General features: G+C 43.0%; 1 protein-coding gene across 2 annotated transcripts in view; it reads left to right on the top strand.

Annotated features, from left to right (window-relative positions):
* Positions 1-21,040, top strand: part of Bub1b (BUB1 mitotic checkpoint serine/threonine kinase B) — a 49,986-nt gene that overhangs the window by 3,226 nt on the left and 25,720 nt on the right. For both annotated transcript variants that reach the window (XM_021149632.2, XM_021149623.1), the window contains exons 3-10: positions 3,934-3,993; positions 5,058-5,202; positions 8,218-8,414; positions 10,801-10,967; positions 13,179-13,393; positions 13,694-13,785; positions 16,042-16,271; positions 20,559-20,671. In XM_021149632.2, coding sequence (XP_021005291.1) covers positions 3,934-3,993; positions 5,058-5,202; positions 8,218-8,414; positions 10,801-10,967; positions 13,179-13,393; positions 13,694-13,785; positions 16,042-16,271; positions 20,559-20,671 — 1,219 coding nt within the window. The remainder of the gene's footprint in view (positions 1-3,933; positions 3,994-5,057; positions 5,203-8,217; positions 8,415-10,800; positions 10,968-13,178; positions 13,394-13,693; positions 13,786-16,041; positions 16,272-20,558; positions 20,672-21,040) is intronic.

Genomic DNA, 21,040 nt, shown 5'->3' with positions numbered 1-21,040 from the left:
CTAATGTTACAAAACCTCATCTGCATGGTTCTTATTGCTCTCTCACCCCCACCCCCACTTTAAAAAAAAAATCACTTATTTTCCATTATATGTATGTGTGTGAGTATGTGTGACTACAAGTTCCCAAGGGGGTCAGAAGGGGCTTTGATCCCCCAGAGCTAGAGTTAAGGGCTGATGTGAGCTGCCCAGCGTGGTGTCCTCTGCAAGAACAGTGTGCTTGTAACCCTTGAGCCATCTCTCCAGCTCTCTCATGCCTTCAGGGACGGGGGCCCCAGGGCCTACCACTGAGCTATCCGCATAGTGCTGGGAATTTCTTTTGAGTATAATTTGTGTTCAGTGAGTGCTCAGATCTTTGAGTGTGCTGTAAGACAGTGAGTGCATCTCACCATAAGATCTTACTTTAGGAAGTTCCCTCATTCTCCTCAGTCCTTCTCCCCACTTCGTGAAGTACCTGCTGAGTAGATAGAATTCTGTCAAGATAAGTTACTTTGGAGTTTTGTTGTTGGTTAGCGATAGGGTCTTGCTCTATAGCCTAGACTGGCTTCAACTTGTGAGTCACCTCCTGCAGTCTCGCAGATGATGGACTTGTGGGGCAGGGGTGTGTCACATGTGGCTCCTTCCTGCAGCGGAAGAGTTGAGTACTTCCCGTGTCACACGTGTCAGCGTCCCCTTCTCTCACAGCTGAGTGAGTACTCTACCACACACCAGTTGCTGGACAGTAGGTTCAGTCTTTTGTTCTTTGAAACTCAAGTCAGTGGGTATTTGACAAGGCTTTTGTGGACATACTTCCTACCACCACCCTTGGAATGCCATTGCTGGGTCAGGAGTACCTTAAATCCAGAACCATGACGGCAGGTGATGATCTACTACTGGATAATTCCTCTTTTCTCTAATCTATTATGATTGCCTCCCAGTTCCTACCTCCATTTTGGCTTCTTAAAACCTGTACTATCTGTTCTTGGCAGGAGCCATGCCCGTTTTATATTGTTGATTGTTGTTGTTTTCTCACGTGTATACTTGGCCTTTTTTAAATTAGAGGTATAATTCTTTTGTGTCAGGACGATTTTACTTGTTTATCTGTTGTTTTTGGAAAGAACTTCTCCAAGTATCCTAGGCTGTCCTTGAACTCACTGTGGTAGCCAGACTGGCCTTAAACTTTCAGCCTCTCTTGTGCAGCAATTACAATTATAGACATATGACACCTTGGCTATTTTATTACTATTTTACAGGGCTTTCTGTTTGTTTGTTGATTGGTTGGTTGATTTTGGTTTTTTGAGACTTTTTTTTTTTCTCTCTCTCTCTCTCTGTAGCCTTGGCTGTTCTGGAGCTTGCTCCAAGATGGTCTCAAGCTCACAAAGAAAGATGGGATTAAAGGCTTGAACCCACCACTACACCCAGATTAAAGTTTTCTTTACAATACTTATTATTTATATATATTTTTTACTTGACACTTACATATGTTTATATAATTATCTTGATAATTTTCACACCCTCCCCTTTCCCCTCTTATTCCCCTCTGATTCCTGCCCAACTCTTCTTTATTCCCAACAAGAACCATTCCTATTTTCATATCATTTTTGTTGTTTTGTTGGGTTGTAGGTTTGTGTGTGTGTGTGTCCCACTGAGTTGAACTAGGTTTGCTTCCATGAATCATGGGGTACTCTCCTACCATGTGGGTTCTGGGATCCCACGCATGTCCTCAGGCCTAGCCGTGAGCACCTTTGCCCACTGAGCCATCTTTCTGGCCATTGACCCTTTCTTGTTCAGGTCTGTGCAAGTAACCATAGCTGCTGTAAGTTGGTGGTGAGTAGCCATGCTGTTTCCAGGAAACAGGGTTTTATGATGCTTTTCTCCATTCATCTCTCTCCACCCTCTCCATGTGATGTTCCCTGAGTCTTGGGTCGGTGATACAGATGTTCCATTTAGAGCTGTGCACCCAACAGTTGCTTATTCTCATGCTTTGATCAGTTATGAGTCTCTGCCTTCACTGTCCCCCACTACAAAAAAGTGTCTCTAAGCAAAGCTGATAGACATTCTCTCTTCTGACCTCCATCGGGCACCTATATGCACACACCCACACAGACAAGCACTATATTACCCAAGTGGTCGTGCACGCCTTTAGTCCTAGCACTCAGGAGGAGGCAGAGACAGGCAGATTTCTGTGATTTTTGAGGCCAGGCTGGTCTACGAAGAAAAACCCTGTCTCCAAAACAAAACAGAAACCTTTAAAAATATGTATATAAACAAACCTAATAAGTAATATTATGCTTCCCATTTTATAGGTGAAGAATCTGAAAGCAGAGAAGTAGCTCTCCAGTGTCTGAGCTGACTGTAGAGCTAGGTTTTGTTTATTTTTAATAAGCTTTCATGGAGAGCCCTGGCCAGCCTGGAACTCACTGTGTAAATCAAGCTGTCTTCAAACTCAGAAAGATCGCCCTGTTTCTGCTCTGAGTTCTGGTGTTAGAGGACGCCTGCACCACTGCCCAGCTCAGAATCTCATCTCTTCTTTTTATGTATTTATTTAACATTGCTGGACTTTTCTTGGACCCACCAGTAGATGAATAATGACAGACTCATGAATTTTTATTGTAGCTTAGGCTACCTCCCTTTTTTATTAGCTTAGGCTACCTCATCTAACTTAGTTAACCTGACTATTCTAGTTTCTTCTCCACTGGCATATCTTTCTTGTCTCTCTCGTCCCTGTCTCTGCCTGCAAGTTCCGCCCTCCCTTCCTACTTAGCTATTGGCTGCCAGCTTTTTATTAAGCCAATTGAGAAAGAGTGCGGAAGGTGTTTGTTTACAAAATGCTGAGGCATGTGGTGACCCATAAGAACGACAGTGTCAAAATCCAGCCAGTATTTAGCTTTCTGCCAGTACAGAATTAACAATTGGATAGTATAAAGACAACCTTCACTCAGTGCATCGCAACAATTTAAGATTAATCTTTATTATTTAAAATTGATATGTGTGTGTATTTGGGTATGTGCATGTGAGTTCTAGGTGATTGACCCACCTGATGTGAGTGCTGAGAACTGAACTTGGGTGCTGTGGGTTTGGTTTTGTTTTGAAAGATTTTATTTTTGGAAGGGTGGGGCTGGAGAGAGGGTTAGTGGTTAAGAGGACTGCGTTTGCACTGGATTCAGATTTGGCTCCCAGCCACTCACGGCAGCTTACAGGCAACTGTACTTCTCTCATGTTCTTTCTGCCTCTTTGGGCACTGCATACATGTAGCACCCATACATACATGTAAGCAGACACTCATACATAAATAAAGCTGTAGGTAGTTGTGAGCCACCTGGTGTAGGTGCTTGGACTCAGACTTAGGTAGTCTGCATGAGCAAGCAGAACAGACTTGGTGTCCAGTTGGTCGACTGCTTTGGGAAGGACTAAGAGCTGTGTCCTTGTTGGAGTGTTATTGGGGGTGGTCTTTGTGGTTTCAAAAGCTCACACCAGGCCCAATTGGCCCTGTCCGCCTGGTGCTTGTAGATCAATACCATAGGCTCTCAGTTAGGCTCTCTAGCTGTGCCTGCTGCCATGCTCCCTGCCATGGTGGTCATGGACTCTAACCGTCGGAAACTGTTAGCCCCCAGTAAACTCTCTGTCAGTGGCCTTGGTCATGGTGTCTTATCACAGCAACAGAAAGTAACTGAGATAGCACTCTCGAGCTGAATCATCTCTAACCAAAACAGTAATTAATTTCCTGTGCTTTTTGTCCTTTTTTAAAAAGCTGGCTTCATAATCTACTAGGGTGTTGAGTCCTGTACCACTGAGTTAAACCCACTCTATTCCTTTTCTGTTTAACAAATTCTCAAATTCTAGTCTAGTTACTTAAGTCACTATGAACTCACTGAGAAGTGAATAGAAATAGAAAGGAGACCTGTTTCCTGGGGCTGTCAGAACTGCATGTGCTAACATACCCTGTTTCAATTCCAGGGCATTTGAATCTGAAATCCGCTTTTACTCTGGAGATGACCCTCTGGATGTGTGGGACAGGTGAGGATGTTTATATGGAGAGAGCAACAGAGACATTCACAGATGAGTGTTGTTGGCCTCATTTCTCAGATAGAGGGATATGGCGTGGTGGATGGAGCAGACAGTACTGTTTGACAGAACATTCCAGAACAGCCATGGTAGTTTTCCAGCCAAGGTTTGTTGTGCGGGGCTGTGCATAGAGCCCAGAGCTTTACAATTGCTAAGGAAGGGCTGTACAGTAGTTAAACTCCATCTTCCCTGAGGTGTTTAAGGCTGGGGCATGGAACACCATGAAGGCGTGTGTGTTACTGACTCTTTCCTTAGAGTATTTATTACAAGTGCTTCAAGAAAGCTTGAGTGATAGAGGAACTGCACATGTTATTGAGAACTTCTAAAGAAACATACTTTGAATATGTTAAATATTTCTGCTTAAAAATCCAGAGTAGAGGGGACTGGAGAGATGGCTCAGTGGTTAAGAGCACCGACTGCTCTTCTGAAGGTCCTGAGTTCAATTCCCAGCAACCACATGGTGGCTTACAACCATCTGCAATGGGATCGGATGTCCTCTTCTGGTGTGTCTGAAGACAGCTACAGTGTACTTATATACATAAAATAAATGAATCTTTATAAAGAAATCCAGAATGAAGAAGGCTTGAGCAGTTGCTCATCTGTTAAAAGCGCTGGCTGTTCTTCCAGAGGATTGGGTTGGGTTCCCAGCTCTCATATAGCAGTTCACAGTCCTACAGATCTCCATCCGGAGGGGTCTGATGCCCTCTTCTGGCCTCTAGTGGCACTGCACAATGCAGTATCTAGGCACACATACACACAAATAGTAAAATAAGTAAATCCAGAATAGATTGGGTGTGGTGGGACATGCCCTTAATCTAAGCATTCGGAGGTAAAGGCAGGGGAATCCCTTTGAGTTGAATCCTTCCTGGTCCATATGGTTGAGTACAGGCCAGCCAGGGCTATATAGTGAGACTCAAAAACAAAAGCAAAAAAATCCATTCAGAGTGAGCCTTAGAACCAAAGCAAAAGTATACATCAGTGCAAAATAATGTTCCTTTCCTTCTCTTCTCATTCAGATATATTAATTGGACAGAACAGAACTACCCTCAAGGTGGGAAAGAGAGTAACATGTCAGCATTACTAGAGAGAGCTATAGAAGCACTCCAAGGAGAGACGCGCTATTATAATGACCCCCGGTTTCTCAGTCTCTGGATCAAATTGGTGAGTGTCACCAGAATATTAAATTGACAGTTTTCCTGTAGAGGTATCTAATTAATAGGCAAAAGTAGAGTCATTTAGCCAGTAATGATTAATAAGTCTTTGTATCTATTGAGTTGCTTTGACTTAAAGATGTAAATACAACATTGTTGCAGGATGTTTATTTGATCACACTGTAACCCTGAGATTGTGTTATTTACTAGAAAAGCCTGTTTCTAGTTGTGTGGCTCAGCCCTGTTACACTCTAATCCAAGAATGTTGTAGGATATTTGATTGCACTGAGAGATTGTACTGGAAAAACCTGTTTCTAGTTGTGGTGTGGCTTAACCCCAGCACACACCTTTAATCCAAGATCTTTCTCTTTATTGTAAACAGTATTAAATAAAGTCAACAGTATTAGATAAAAGTCAACTGTAGGTCAAGAGGAGGAGCAAGCAATTGACAGGGAGTGAACCTAGAAAAAACGATAGAGTGGGAGGGAGTCAGGAGAGAGGATAGAGAGACGCACAGGAAGTAGAAGGGAGGGACATCCAGCTTGAAGGGGTTGACACTGGTGTGGAGGAGGAGAGCTGCTTTTTCCTTTTGGGAAGTCGGCTGTGGGGAAGGTCAGCTGGGTGCTTTCCCTGACTCTCTGAGCTAGCATCTGGCCCCAGTCTTTATTGGTAAAATTGAACTTTTGAGATTTTGTTAAAAACAGGATAACATCCTGAGGCTTTGTGCTTTAAGATGATCATAAAGTCTGTAGATTTTTTAAAAAAATGAATATAGGGTTTTTTTTTGTCTCTTAGTTGTAAACATAGTTGAACCATGTAACGGTCTTAGAGGACAAACCTACAGGACGAGCTTTCTTGGTGAATCTAGAATTCCTCTCTCTCCTTTAGGAGAAACACTGCTGTAAAAGGTGATATTTTAGTGTTAGTGGTCTTTGGACATCTTTCTCCCAGGATATCACTATAGCCAACAGTGTCTGCCTCTTGACATGCTCTGTCTTTATATCTAAAACATGCCTGAGGAGTTTCTCCATGACCGTATCTATACCATAAAACAATCCCGAGGTTTCTCAGACATTAATTTTCTTGCATTTACCTTAAAAGAAATTTTAAAAGGAAGGGTGTTTAGAATTGTTGGCAGTCACATTACATAATGAAATACTGATATTTGAAACTGACAAGATTTAGAGCTGAAATATATTCTTGAGGACTTGTCAAACTTCAGCTAAACCAGGTGTGGTGGCTCATACCTGTTTTTCTTAGCAGGAGGATCTTGAGTTTAGGCTAGCTTGGGCTACAAAGTGAGTTCCTGGCCATCCTGTACTATCATAGCAAAGCTAAAATAATAATACTGCTAAAATCCTGTCTAAGAAGTCATGTGATTCTTATTTCTGTGGGATGTTGGCATGTTTTGACATTCTAGTGACAAGTTAGAATTCACCTGAGAGATGCTAGGTACATGACTGTATTTATAGCAAAGGATTGTTCTCAGAGAACATTACATTGATTTGTTAGCACAGAAGCTGTGCTCCCTGCTGGCTTAGCAAGACTTTTGTCCTTCATTCTGTCCTGGAGAGAGAGAGAGATCTTGTGTCTCTTCCAGAGGACCCCTAGGTTTGGTTCCCACCAGTTACATCAGGCGACTCACAAATGCCTGTAACTTCAGCTCAGGGGAGTCAGCACTTCTGGTCTCAGAGGGCACCTGTACTCATGTGCACATACAACCCTCCCCCACACCCGAATTAATAATTTCTTAAGAATCAATGAGAATAATTTCTTTGTTCAGTTATGTTGTCCTGATGTTAGTAAAAGGGAGTAATGATATTATCTGGTGAAAAGCGTAGTGCAGGGCTAGCTGACTGAGCTCAGTTACAGAGCGCCTCGCTAGCATGCCTGAAAGCCTGTGTTCTGAATGGCTTTGCTCCATTCACACTCAATGCTTCAAGCCTGTCTTCTCTAATAAGACAGTCTCCACAAAGGTAGAAATCATTGCTACCTACAAATTATCCCTGTCTCTAACCAGGGTTTTATATGACTAGCCTGGAACAAATGAAATAGTCCATTTGATAAATCTGGACTCAACCAAACATGCCATCTAAACATCTTTAATCTTATTTTATCATGGCTTTTGGTGATAGGGACTTGCCATATAGCTCTGGCTGGCTTGGAAGTCCCTATTAGACCAGGCTAGCCTCAAACTTTGGAGGATCTTATTGTTTCTGATTTCAAAGTAGTGTAACTACAGACTTGTGTTACTATGTCCAGTTTCCATTTATATTTTTAACAAAAACCATTATTGCTTCATAGTTTAGCTTTGTAGTTGTGGTGGTTTGTATATGCTTGGCCCAGGAAGTAGCACTATTAGAAGGTGTGGCCCTATTGGAATAGGTGTGTCACCATGGCTGTGGGCCTAAGATTCTCAACCCTAGCTGCCTGGAAGTCAGTATTCCACTAGCAGCCTTCAGATAAAGATGTAGAACTCTCAGCTCTGCCTGTACCATGCCTGCCTGGATGCAACAAAAACAACAAAAATTCTACACCATACCTGATCTTACAAAGTTTCTTAAATACAGACAGACTTGACCAAATCTTGCCTTTGCTTTTAACTCTCTTAGCCCAGAATGTATTTACTATCAGACAGAAGCAGAGTGAGTTAGTTTGCCATTTAAGGCCTGTGACAGCGTTTTCCTCTGGATTCCCCACCGTCCCTGCCTGGGTAGACTTTGTCTTCGTCTTCACTTAGGCAGACCAAAGGAGAATGCTCTTCCCTTCCCATTCTGTATCTGATGAGAGTCCAGTTCCTGTCCAGGCCAAGTCACACGGTACCTCCTGTTTGAAGCCTTCTTTTCCCTTGCCTACTTTTGAGTTGATCTCTTCTCTTTCTTGGGTCTTTATCCCAAGTGTATTTTATACATATTCTTCAACGCAGGGATTGCATGTAGCTTCCCCAGTGGCTGTTTGGCACATAACTGCCATTTGATAAGTGAAAGGAAATTGGTTAACTGTTATTCTTTTTAACATATTACAGGGACATTTGTGCAATGAACCTTTGGATATGTACAGCTATTTACAAAGCCAAGGAATTGGTGTTTCCCTTGCCCAGTTCTATATTTCATGGGCTGAAGAATACGAAGCTAGAGAAAATTTCAAGAAAGCGGACATAGTATTCCAGGAAGGAATTGAACGCAAGGCTGAGCCCCTGGACAGACTGCAGTCCCAGCACAGGTAACCTGCTTCTCCAGAGCCTGCCTTAATGTTTATTTAAGTATCCAAAGAGTTCTTCGTTGTATTAAATTTACTTAATTGCTATTTGGCTTTTAAAGACTTTCTTGTCTTACTGTAAGATCCATTTAGGTGTACGTACATGTTTTTACCATTCTCAAGGATGGACTGATTCCATTCCCTGTACACGAATCCATCCAATCGTGCTGTACTTTATAGTTAATATCTGTTCTTTCCCTAACCCTCACAGACGCCTACCTGCCCTTCAATTCTGTAGTTTTGATTTCCCAGAATGTCACAGAATAGACAGTATGTAACGTTTTCAGTTTAGTTCCTTTAGCTAATTGTGCTTTTAAGAATTCCTCTTCTGGGCTGGTGAGATGGCTCAGCGGGTAAGGGCACTGACTTCTCTTCCAAAGGTCCTGAGTTCAAATCCCAGCAACCACAAGGTGGCTCACAACCAGCCAAAAATGAGATCTGATGCTCTCTTCTGGTGTGTCTGAAGTCAGCTACAGTGATCTTATGTATAATAATAAATAAATCTTTAAAAAAAAAAAATTCCTCTTCTGAGTAAGGCGTGGTGACGTACACCTTTAATCCCAGCACTTGGGAGGAGACAAGTCCATCTGTGAGTTTGTGCCCAGCCAGGGCTGTTACACAGAGAAACCCTGTCTCAAAACAAAAGAAATAAAAAGAATTTTTTATATGTTCTAAATATAAGCCTTTTATAACATATATATGATTTGTAAGTATTTCTCCTGGATTAAGTAGTTTTTATTTTTAAAAAAAATTAAAGTGTTGGGAAATGGAACTATGGCCTCATTCATTATTCTTTTAACTATCTTATAGAATAAAAATGTTCACATTTGAAAAGCTCTATTGTATGAATTAAGCTTTTTGTGTTTCTGTCTAGTCTATCTTCTATAGTCTCTAGCACAACATGGCGGCTTTATCTAGAGGATCAGCGGATCTGATACCCTCCTCTGGCTTCCACAGGCACTAGACACACGCATGGTACACAGATGTAAACGCAGGCAAAATACCAGACACATAAAAATGAAAAGAATTGTTTTTTATCTGATGAATCATAGTTATAATAGCTATTTTAAAATCTCATCAATGTCTGGATAATCTTGATATTGGTATTTGTTACTTGTTTTTTTCTTTGAGAATTAGTCATCTTTTTTTTTTTTTTAATATGTGTCAAGGGATTATGAATTACTTCCAGGGCATTCATTCTGATAGTGTGCTTGATCCTCATCTCTGGAGAGTGAGTGACGTTGTCTCGGTAACTGAGTCTAGATGTCTCAAATTCTTTCTCACCTCCCAGCAATGGTTAATCTATTGCCAGCTGAGCTTTAAGACCTTTGGGATGCTGTTTTCGTTTGTCTCCTACGTGTACTGCTTGGCTTATGGAGACTTGGGCAGAGGATTATGTCATAGTTCAGTTCTCAAAGCCTTTCTATGTCCATAGCTCATCGTGAGCCGATTGGAGGGAATTAAGAGTTCCTAGTCTTTAGCATATGGCATGCGGCCAATGTCCTAGTAGTTCTGGCCCTCAGAATACCATTCCCACTCCGTAGGCCAGAAAGGTAGGGTTTCTCACGGAGTTGAAAGTTTCCCAAATTCCCGTCTTGGAGGTCAAAACTATAGGAGAAAACAGGACACAGGATGTGCACTCTGACCCGCTGCAGCTCACGGAGGATGTGTGCACTCTAATCCTGCAGCTTGCTTGCATTGTTAACCTTCCAGAGTCGTGGCTTTCTCTTTTTATGTGGCTAGGGTTTTAAGTTTAAGTGGTTGGAAAAGAAGAGAGGTGGAAGTGACTGTGATGTGCCCTACTTGGCACCTACAATCTATTCTTTGTTTTTTTGATACGTTAAAGTTGTAGCAGCAACAGCATAGAAGTTTAGTTTTCACGTTTCTGCCAGCTGTGCTAAAGTAAAATGTCATGTGTGTAAACTCATTTCATTTGGGTAAGAAAAACTGCGTGTGGGGGAGGGGAAGATGCGGCAGGATTCTAACAATTGGTTGGCCAGGCTGAAGGGTATTTGGGGACTCATTTACTCTTGACACAACTCTGCACATTTTGTTTTCAGATATATAATAAAAAGTTGTTGAGAAACTGGGTTTCACCAAGTTTCTAGTCTTAGCTGGTCCTCACATCAACCTGGTGATGATTTTTAGAGTCTCTTCAATTGGTCACTTGTCAATTTTAAGGGACTCTAGTCGGGATGTCCTTATGTCATAAGCTTGCCTCCTGATTCCAAGAGAATTAAGTTTTCTTGAAATAGTTCTACATTTTTTTCTCGTTTGTTCTTATTGTTAGCATTAACAAGTTAGAAATGTAAAACCTGGTGAGAATTGGTTGTCCTTTGTCTTGCTGTAGACAGTTCCAGTCTCGAGTGTCGCGTCAAGCTTTCTTGGCCCTTGGGAATGAAGAGGAGGAGGCTTTGGGGCCTTCTGAACCACAGAGAAGCTCGCTAGCTGAGCTGAAGAGCAGAGGGAAGAAGATGGCCAGAGCGCCCATCAGCCGTGTCGGAGGTGCTCTGAAGGGTGGGTGAGCTTGTCAAATGTTATTTTGGAGAGCCTGTGGTCTCTTGAGGTGGCAAATAATGTAAGAAGCAGCACATAAATACACATAAATGCATGTGTGGATGCTGCCTAGTTTCCTGAATGCTAGGTAGCAAAAGGAAAAGCCAAAAGAGAGCTATTATCATAGGGTGTAGGAAGGCCAAAGGCGTAGTCTTTACATTGTGGCTGAGAATGAGGCTGATACTGGAGATGTGACATTTTCAAATGTAGTTGAAAGATGTGAAAAATAATAAGTATTGTCAAAATAAAGCTTAAGTGTGCTAACTCCTTAGAGGGTTTAGGTAATACCATTTTCAGCTGTTTAGCACCAGAAATGTTTACTCTTTTGTACACCCAAAAGATGGTAAGCAATATGTCTTTCTCTTTTATTGAATCAGGGTTTCATATAGTTTAAGTTGGCTTCAAGCTTGCTGTATGTTACAGTTTGGCCTTGAACTCCTGATCCTTCTGCTTCCCCATCCAGTGCTAGGATTATTGGCAGTGCCCCACATCTGACACAAACTTTCCCCCTCTTTTTAATTAGCAGTGACTGTTTTTAACACTGTTCTGGGGTCACAGCAAAATTGTCCAGAAAGTACGGAGGAAAATAAGGTTTTGTTACCTGAACTTATGGCAATCAGACATGTTAACCAAACTGGTTTCCCTTATCCCTTTACTGGTATCATTTTAACAGCAATCAAAATGTGGATTGGAAAGCCTAGAATTGGGGTGTAGGGAGTATGTGCTGTCAGAGGCTATTCCATGATGACAATCACAGTAAAGCTTAAAATAGCTGTCTTACAGTAGAAGGTACCCCTAGTAAGTGGGCTGGTTCTGTAGTTTTGGTTCTAGTACATCTCTGTTATTTCAAGTAAGATAAATAGAAAACTGAAAAATACTTAGGGTAGCTTCTGATAAAACTAGACAGTGTGCTGGTTGTGGTGGTCCATGCTGTTGACCCAGCACTCAGGAGGCAGAGGCAGGCACATCCCTTGAGTTCAAGGCCAGCCTGGTCTATAGTGTAAGTGCCAGGGCAGCCAGGGCTATGCAGAGAAACCCTGCTTCAAAAAAAAAAAAAAAAAAAAAAAAACCCCAAAATACACCTGAAAATTAACCAACCAAAGGACATAACAGTAGGCAGTGCTACAATGACGATTGAAAAAGGTTGTAAGACTTTAAGTTATGAGAGGAGCCTGACATGTGTGGTAGTGGACTGCTTTCATATAATGCTTGGAGACAGAGGCAGGCAGATCTGAGTTTGAAGCTAGCCATCACTATATAGCAAGACTCTGTCTCAAAAACAAAGACATAAAATCTGAAGCACAGGTGGGAGAAGCACAGGTGGGAGAGAAGGCTCAGGAACTGGAAAATGCTCAGAGGCTAAGAGCACTTGTTATTCTTACAAAGGGCCCGAGTTGTGTTCTCAGCATTCATCAGGCAGATGACAGCCGTATGTAACTCCAGCTACAGGGGACCCATACCTCTGACCTCCATGGGCACCTATGTTCATATGCATATACTCACATGCAGACACACCCTTACACATAATTAGAAACAGTGAAGATAAATCTTTTTTTTTTAAACATTTATTTATTCATTTATTATATGTAAGTACACTGTAGCACTAGATGAGGGCATTAGATCTCATTCCAGATGGTTGTGAGCCACCATGTGGTTGCTGGGATTTGAACTCAGGACCTTGGGAAGAAGAGTCTGTGTTCTTAACCACTGAGCCATCTCACCAGCCCGTGAAGATAGATCTTAAAGAGAAGACTGAAGTGTTAGGACAAAGGGAAAAGTAAAGAAAACGTATAAAAATGTTACTAGTTGAGTCACTGAGAACTTATTACTATATTTTGCTAAGACTTATTTATTTTTAGTGATTAGTATGTTTGTGGGTCTGTGTATAGGTGTGTGCATGTGAGTGCAGGGGCCCCTGGAGGCCAGAGGAGGGCTTCTGGGATTTCAAGAGTTGTGAGCCACTCCATGTGGGTGCTGGGAGCTCAGCTCAGGCCTTCTGCAAGAGCAGTGTGTGCTCTGAACTGCTGAGCAAAGGTTTAAAAAAAACAACTTTTAAATCTCATTGTGAGGAACTATCCCTCTTAATTCAGAGCAGAGTGTGTGTATCTTATGTGGCATCTATGTTAATAATTAAAGCTTTTACATGACACTGTCATCACCTTTCTCTCCTAGCTCCAGGTCAGAGCAGAGGATTCCTAAATGCAGTTCCCCAGCCAGTACACGGTAATCGCAGGATCACTGTTTTTGATGAAAATGCCGATACCGCGTCTAGACCGGAGTTATCTAAGCCTGTAGCCCAGCCATGGATGGCACCCCCTGTGCCCAGGGCCAAAGAGAACGAACTTCAGCCAGGCCCGTGGAGCACAGACAGGCCTGCGGGACGCAGGGTGAGGACTCACGGGATCTGCCAGTCTGATTTGGAGTTGGTTGGTCTCTTGGTTTGTTCTTGTTTGAGTTGCTTGCTTTGTGTGTTTGATATGGGCTCTCACTATTTAGCTTAGTCTAGCCTTGAACTTGCTGGGCAGCTCAGGCTGGCCTTCAACTCTCCATGCTCCTGCTTCAGCTTTCCTGATGCTAGCATTATACTTATGCACCACCCCGCCTGGCTGTGTTCTAACACTGCTTAACTCCTACAATATTTAGAGGTTGTCTGCATACGTTTTAATTTTTTTTTTCTCCATTCTTAGCCTCACGACAATGCAGCCTCTGTGATGTCGGTACCCAGCGTGCTTCCCAGCTTTACTCCGTATGTGGAAGAGAGCGCCCAGCAGACAGTAATGTGAGTGCTTCCAGATCATGTGCAGAGGAGAGAGCGCATTAAGGATGCCTGAGAGTCCCAGCGCGTCTCAGAGGGAGTGACGGCAGATATACCTGTGTCTCCTTTGTACTTGTTGTCTATGCTAGTGGACTTAGTAATCGGGTTCTGGTGCTCTGCTGTAGCAGAAATAGCCACTGAGATCCACGTGAGAAATGCTGCTTTGTTACTGACAGTATCACACAGTGGAGTTTTCGTCTTACCCCGTTTTTCTCTTCTGGGTGTCTCTTTTCTCCTTCATAATCCTTGACACTTTTTTTTTTTTTTTTTGGTATTTCAAGACAGGGTTTCTCTGTGTAGCCCTGGCTGTCCTGGAACTCACTTTGTAGACCAGGCTGGCCTTGAACTCAGAAATCCGCCTGTCTCTGCCTCCCGAGTGCTGGGATTAAAGGTGTGCGCCACCACCGCCCGGCAATCCTTGACACTTTTTTTTTTAAAGATTTATTTATTTATTTATTTATTTATTTCATGTAAGTACACTGTAGCTGTCTTCAGACACTCCAGAAGAGGGAGTCAGATCTCATTACGGGTGGTTGTGAGCCACCATGTGGTTGCTGGGATTTGAACTTCGGACCTTTGGAAAAGCACCTGACTGGGCATGGGGGCTTGAGCATAATCCCAGCTTGAGCCATCTCACCAGCCCAATCCTTGACAGTTTAAAAGAATTTTTTTTCTAGATTAAATAATGTGTATGAGCGTTTTGCCTGCATGTGTGTGTGCTCCACATGCATGTCTGGTGTCAGAAAGCAGTCAGAAGAGAGCATTGAATTCTCTGGGACGTGATTTACAAACATTTGTGAGCTATAGTGTGGGTACTGGGAATTGAGTCCTCTGGAGTAACAAGAGCTTTCAACTGCTGAGCCAGCTCTTCAGCCCTTAATATTCTTGTTATAAGAAGAATTAGGCAAAATGGTAGATAAATAATCACTCCATGCTTTAATCTTTAAAGATTGTGAGTTCTAATACTAGGTTCAGTTCTGTTTCAATATAAGAATTTCCTCATAGCTGATATGTGTATTTTAATTTTTTTTAAGAGAAAGTTCCTGTTTAGACCATGCTAGCCTTGAACTCAATAGATTCCTATGTCTCTGCCTCCCAAGTGCTGGGATTAAAGGCACATAATACAATATGCTTTTAGCTTCATAGCTAATTTGTAACTCACACTATGTGATAGGCATCATAGGAATGCAAATTGAGTACAATTTTGAGCAAAAATTCTGTCTAAGCATAAAACACAGGAAGCCATTAGAACCTTTATAGAATTGATATTAAGCTTTATGTCAATTTCATTTTTAAATCTAAATTTATTTGGTTTTTGTTTGTTTGTTTGTTTGTTTGTTTGTTTGAGACAGGTTTCACTATACACAATAGCTGTCCTGGAACTTACTTTGTAAACCAGGCTGGCCTTGAACTCACCGAGATCCACCTGCCTTTGCCTCCCTAATGGCAGAGTGCCACCACTCTGGCTCCTTTTTGAAAAATTTACTTGTGTGTGTGTGTGTGTGTGTGTGTGTGTGTGTGGTGTGTATGGTGTGGGTGTGTATGGTGTGTGTATGCATGGTATGTGTGTGGATGTGTATGTATGGGATATGTGTGTGTAGGGGGTGTGTGTGTAGGGGGTGGGTGTGTATGGAGTGTGTGGATGAGCGTGCTCTAGTGCACATGTGGAAGGCAGAGACCTCTGACGCTGGGATTATGCTCAAGCCCCCATGCCCAGTCAGGTGGTTTTTCTTAGTGACTTGTAGTTGCTCTTCATGTTAAGAAAACCATTCTTTGCTGGAGTTCTCCAGCCTAACTGTGTTAAGCAGTTCCCAGTCACTGTCACAAATGCCTGAAGCAACCAGCTCCTAAACAGAAAGGGTTACTGTGGCTCAGGTTTAAGAGGTTTTAGTATGTGGTCATGTGGGCTGGATGACCTAACTTGCTACTGATTCTCTTCAAAGCACGGTGGCCCTCAGAACTCACATCTCCCGCCCTAGTGTTGGGGACCAAACTCTGCCTTGATGTACACCAGGGCCTCACCACTGAGCTCTCGAGCATGATCACTGTGGTGCTTGTGAGTTAATTGTAGCCCCGTTTAAAATCTCTCTTTGCTTGTTTTGTTTGGGGAACAAATCACATGTAGTCCTGCTGCTGGTGTTGTCCATCTGTTTGGGCAAAATAACTAAGAAGTAACGCACCTTGGCTTTTGATTGAGTGATAATTATTTCCTTTCCTTAGGACACCATGCAAGATTGAACCTAGTATCAACCGTGTTCTCAGCACCAGGAAGCCAGGGAGAGAAGAAGGAGACCCCTTGCAGAGAGTTCAGAGTCATCAGCAAGGCTGTGAGGAGAAGAAGGAGAAGATGATGTACTGTAAGGAGAAGATCTATGCCGGAGTTGGGGAGTTCTCCTTCGAGGAGATCCGAGCTGAAGTGTTCCGCAAGAAGCTGAAAGAACGAAGGGAAGGTATGGGAATAGAAATAAGTTTGCAAGTCTGAGAGGTTGCCTCCTTTATTGTACCTTCGTGTGCCGGTGTTTCTGTTGCTTGTGTAGCTTCCACCCCACCCCCCATCCCCGTGTGTGTGTGTGTGTGTGTGTGTGTGTGTGTGTGTGTGTGTGTGTGTGCGCTGAATTGTTATTGCTGCCTCCTATAAAACGTTTTTCTTGAGAAAACAGCCTGCGCTCAAGAGTAAGAGAGGAGGTGGTCTGACTCTAGGAGCACACATCGCACAACAGAGGCAGCGCGTGCGTCAGCTGCACTCCTCCTTAAGTACCTTCCTGGATGCTGCCTGACACACTTGGTCTCAGTTGCTCTCGCAGCTTATTTATATTAACATATTCAGTCATCTCTAAGTGACTTAGAATATTTATTTCTATTATTTTTCAAGTCATTATCTTATTCTGAAATTAAGGGAAGATTTGGAAAGACAGGAGACCAGAAAGCAGTTCTTGTCCTGGAGCCATGTGTTCTGGTGGTAAAAGGCAGCTGATGGAGCAGGAGATACACAAGAAAGGGAATGCTGGAGACTTTAGGACGTTAGAACAAGAGGGTAAAATACATTTCAAATACTGTATTAGAAAATAGGCCCTCTGTGCCTATGTGGGAAGAAGACATGGTTGCAAAGCAAGGCGCCAGCTGAGTGAGGCTTTGTTTGTTTGTTTGTTCTGAGACCTTCTCATCTCACTGTGTAGACCTGACTGGTCTCAGCCTCCCGAGTGCTGGGATTAAAGGTGTGTACCACTACACAGACTGAGTGCTGCCTTTTGAAATCAGGAACTGGAGGCCTGGAGAGACGGCTCAGCAGTCAGGAGCGTTAGCTGCTCTTACAGAGGACCCAGGGTCACTACCCAGCACACATGTTCACACCCAACATCCTTCTCTGACCTCTGTGGCATCAAGTACACAGCAGTACACAGTGATATGCAGGCAAAACACCTGTGCACATAAAGGGTAGAGATAATCTCTTGTGCGCTATGTAAAAGCATTACCTGCCAATCAAAGACTGATGTTTTTGCCCCTAGCAAAGGCAGAAAGTAGAAGGTGGGACTTCCCGGAAGAAATAGACACTAAGCTGAGGGGTGAAGCTCAGTGCCTGTGTGTGTGTGTGTGTGTGTGTGTGTGTGTGTGTGTGTGTGTGTGTGTGTTCAGTCAGTCTCTGGCACAGGAAATACCCCCAAACTCCCAAAGAGCCAAGTTAACAAAGTACCTCGATAAAAATATTTTTCTAAGGAAAATTTCTAGTTCATACCTACTATATAGAAGGTGAAATATTTTATTCACAGAAATCTCTGTGCTGAGGTTCAGTGGGATTTGGGTAGATAAATTCAATTTTGTCTCACGTTTTCAAGTCTTGCATCTGCAGCTCTGGTTTTCTCCCACAGTTCATTGAAAGACCTGAAGCATCTCATTTGGTAGTTCTAGAGTCTCTTTTCTCACAGCAGCTATTTGTCCGCAACAGTTCTCCTTCCCTCCAGCTTTTCTCCCCCTACTGTTGTTGTAACCTAGGTTCCCATTGTTTTGAAGTGCTTTATTATCCCAATGGTCTTCTCGAGCCATTAGTTCATCATTCTGCTTCCCCAAAGAGCAAACTTCCTATTCTTTGTTGTTGTTGTTGTTGTTTTGTTTTGTTTTTCTAGACAGGGTTTCTCTGTATAGCCCTGGCTGTCCTGGAACTCACTCTGTAGATCAGGCTGGCCTTGAACTCAGAAATCTGCCTGCCTCTGCCTCCCAATTGCTGGGACTAAAGGCGTGTGCCACCTCTGCCTGCAAACTTCCTATTCTTTAAAAAAGCAAACAACAACAACAAACACCTTACTCTGTTATTCAGGGCAGGGGAGAGCGTGGCATGCACTGGGGGAGGGGGGCAGAAGTCATTACTGTGCAGTTTTCTCTCCCCGTAACATGGGCTCTGGAGACAGCTTAGGCTGTTAGGACTGCATCTTGGAGTGGCAAGGGCTGTTATCCGCTGAGCCATTTTCTGTCCATCTCTTATTCTTCTCATGTGTATGTGTGTGTTGTAGGGAGGGGGCAGGGTATGCATTCTTTCTTAGTTACTATTCTATTTCTGTGAAGAGACACCATGACCAAGGCATTAGTAATTCTTAAAAAGAACGTATTGAATTGGAGCTTGCTTACAGTTTCAGAGGTTTAGTCCATTGTCATGGTGGAGAGCATGGTGGCACTGAGGCAGACATGGTGCTGAAGAAGGAGCTGCCTGTCTCCATCTGGATCTGCAGGCAACAGGAAGAGAGAGATGCTGGGCCTGGCTTGGCCATTCGAAACCCCAAAGTTCACCCCCTGTAATATTCTCCCTCCAAGGCCATACTGACTCTAACAAGGCTCCTAATCCTTAGGTAGTGCCACTCCCTGGTGACTAACATCAAAGGTAGGAGCTTCTCAGAGCCATTCTTATTCAACAAGCACATGCACCCCATGCTGTTGGTTGCTCTGGTGCTGTTTGTATTCCGATGTTAATTCTGCCTCCTCAGGTGGGACTTCCCTCCCACCTGCAAGCAGTGGATGGATCCTGTACTCTGGGGATCCCATGTGAACCTTTTCCTCATTTTATCTGGTCAAATAAAGGCTAGAGCCTGTGATTGGACAGTGGAGGGGAAAGGTGGAAGGAGAGAAGGAAGGAGAGGGGAGGACAGAAGAAGGGAAGGAGAAAGAAGATGGAGCAGAACCACATGGCCAGGAGAGACTGCAAGTAGCAGAGGCTCATAGCTGAGGAATGAGCTTGTATAGTGCTAGGTCTGCCCCATCTAGGCACATAGCGTATAAATATAATAACTGCATTGTGTGGTTTTTATACGGCTAATTGGGGTTGGAAATTACTGTTATATACGTGTATGCATATGCATGCACATTTGTGTGACGCTGGGATTTTCCCTCCATCACTTGAGAGCTTGTCTATATGACTAGTGTGGCTAGCCAGTTTGCTCTGGGGAATCCCCATCTAAAGTGCAGCTGTCGTGCTTGCATGGCAGGCACTCTCACACCGAGCCATCTTCCCAACCCGACTTCTCATTGCCAGTGTAGTCTGTCTAGGTAATCTGTCTGTTCATGGTCGTCAGAGGCCCTTTTGCCAACAAACCCAGTGCCTGTTTCTTCACTATACCACATGACTGCCTCTCCAGCCCCACCTTTTACTGCTTTCCTTCTAAGAAGCTACAAGCAAGCTGGCTACTGGATTGTTCAATATAGTAGTCTTCCTGTATTGACAGACTTCTCCTAAGTCTTTATATGACTGATCCCTCATCATTCAGTTTTAGCCTTAACATTGCATTTTATCAAAAAGATCACTGGTTTTTAGTAGATATGACCTGCATAGCCTTTCATTTTTTTAAGATTTACTTACTATGTATAGGAGTGCTCTATCTGCATGTACACCTACATGCCAGAAGAGAGCTTCGGATCCCATTACAGATGGTTGTGAGCCACCATGTGTGGTTGCTGGGGATTGAATCAGGACCTCTGGAAGAGCAGGCGGTGCTCGCTGAACCATGACTCCCACCTCGCTCCGCCCCACCTGCATATCTTCATCTCCTAAGCATCTCCATAAGTACCCTCCGTTTGGTACTGTTGCTGTTTGACATTTTTGCTGTACTAAGTATTGAGCTTCAGGCTTGCACTGTAAATCGAGTGATCTATCACTGGGCTATGTTTGAGGGGTGTTTTGCTTGTTTATTTGTTTGAGAAATATACTCCTGTAACTAACTTAGTCTGGCCTTGAACTTACTGTATATCTAAGGATGATATTGACTTTGAATCTTCCTGTCTCTACCTCCCAAGTACCGAGCTTACAGGCATGCATCACCAAGCCTCGTTCTTACAGACCCAGGGTTTCATGCTAGGCAAGCACGCTACCAACTAAGCTACATTCCATGCCCTGTTGTATAGATACTTTTGGCGTTTCTGAGAAAGTCTTGCTTATAGCCCAAGTTAGCTGAGAACACTAAATGATTCTCTTATTACTTTTTGTGTTTCTGACATACTTGGATATTAGCTTCGTATGGCCAAGGACTTTGTATCCTTGGGACCTACTTTCCGTTGTACCTGTGCATTGCAGCTATTCCTTTTCTCTAGACGAGATACGTAAAAGAATAGAGAAGCAGACCTCAAATTGAGGCCGTTCTCCTCCTCTTCTCCTTTTCATTAGTATTGACTTGTACGCTGAGGGTATGAGCCTCAGAGGCAGTTTTTACAGGATGAATCGTGAAAAGGAATGGCTCAGCTAATTTCACTGTTTGCAGCCGAGCTGTTGACCAGTGCAAAGAAGAGGGAGGAAATGCAGAAGCAGATCGAAGAGATGGAGAGGAAGCTGAAGGCAATGCAGACTGTTCAGCAAGAAGGGGCTGGTGGCCAGGTACACTTTCCTTTCCTTTCATTTATAGATTTATTTTACTGTTTTTTTAATACAGAAAACTCAAGGATGTCAGGCTTTGATGTACATACCCAACCTTAAAAAAAAAAAAAAATTTGGTAGTTCCTTAGTTACTAGTAGCAGGAAAGTAATTTCACAAGTGACTTTGAATGGGATTTATGGCCTGTGAACTAAGCGATGTAATTCATTGACTTTCCAATTACATTTTTGTTGTTAATGCTGATATTAACTTTCTATTTTAGTCATGGTCCATTAAAATGGGGTTAATTTTTAAAACTCAATATATATTTACCACTGCTCAGTTGAGTACAACAGTACCAAGGTGACTAGGAACCTAAATTATTGGCAGCA

The sequence above is a fragment of the Mus caroli genome, unplaced genomic scaffold, assembly GCF_978045245.1.
Source record: "Mus caroli unplaced genomic scaffold, Mus_caroli_1 scaffold_2, whole genome shotgun sequence".
Taxonomy (NCBI): Eukaryota; Metazoa; Chordata; class Mammalia; order Rodentia; family Muridae; genus Mus; species Mus caroli.
Note: the sequence above shows the minus strand (reverse complement) of the source record. Positions and strands in the feature narration are given on the sequence as shown.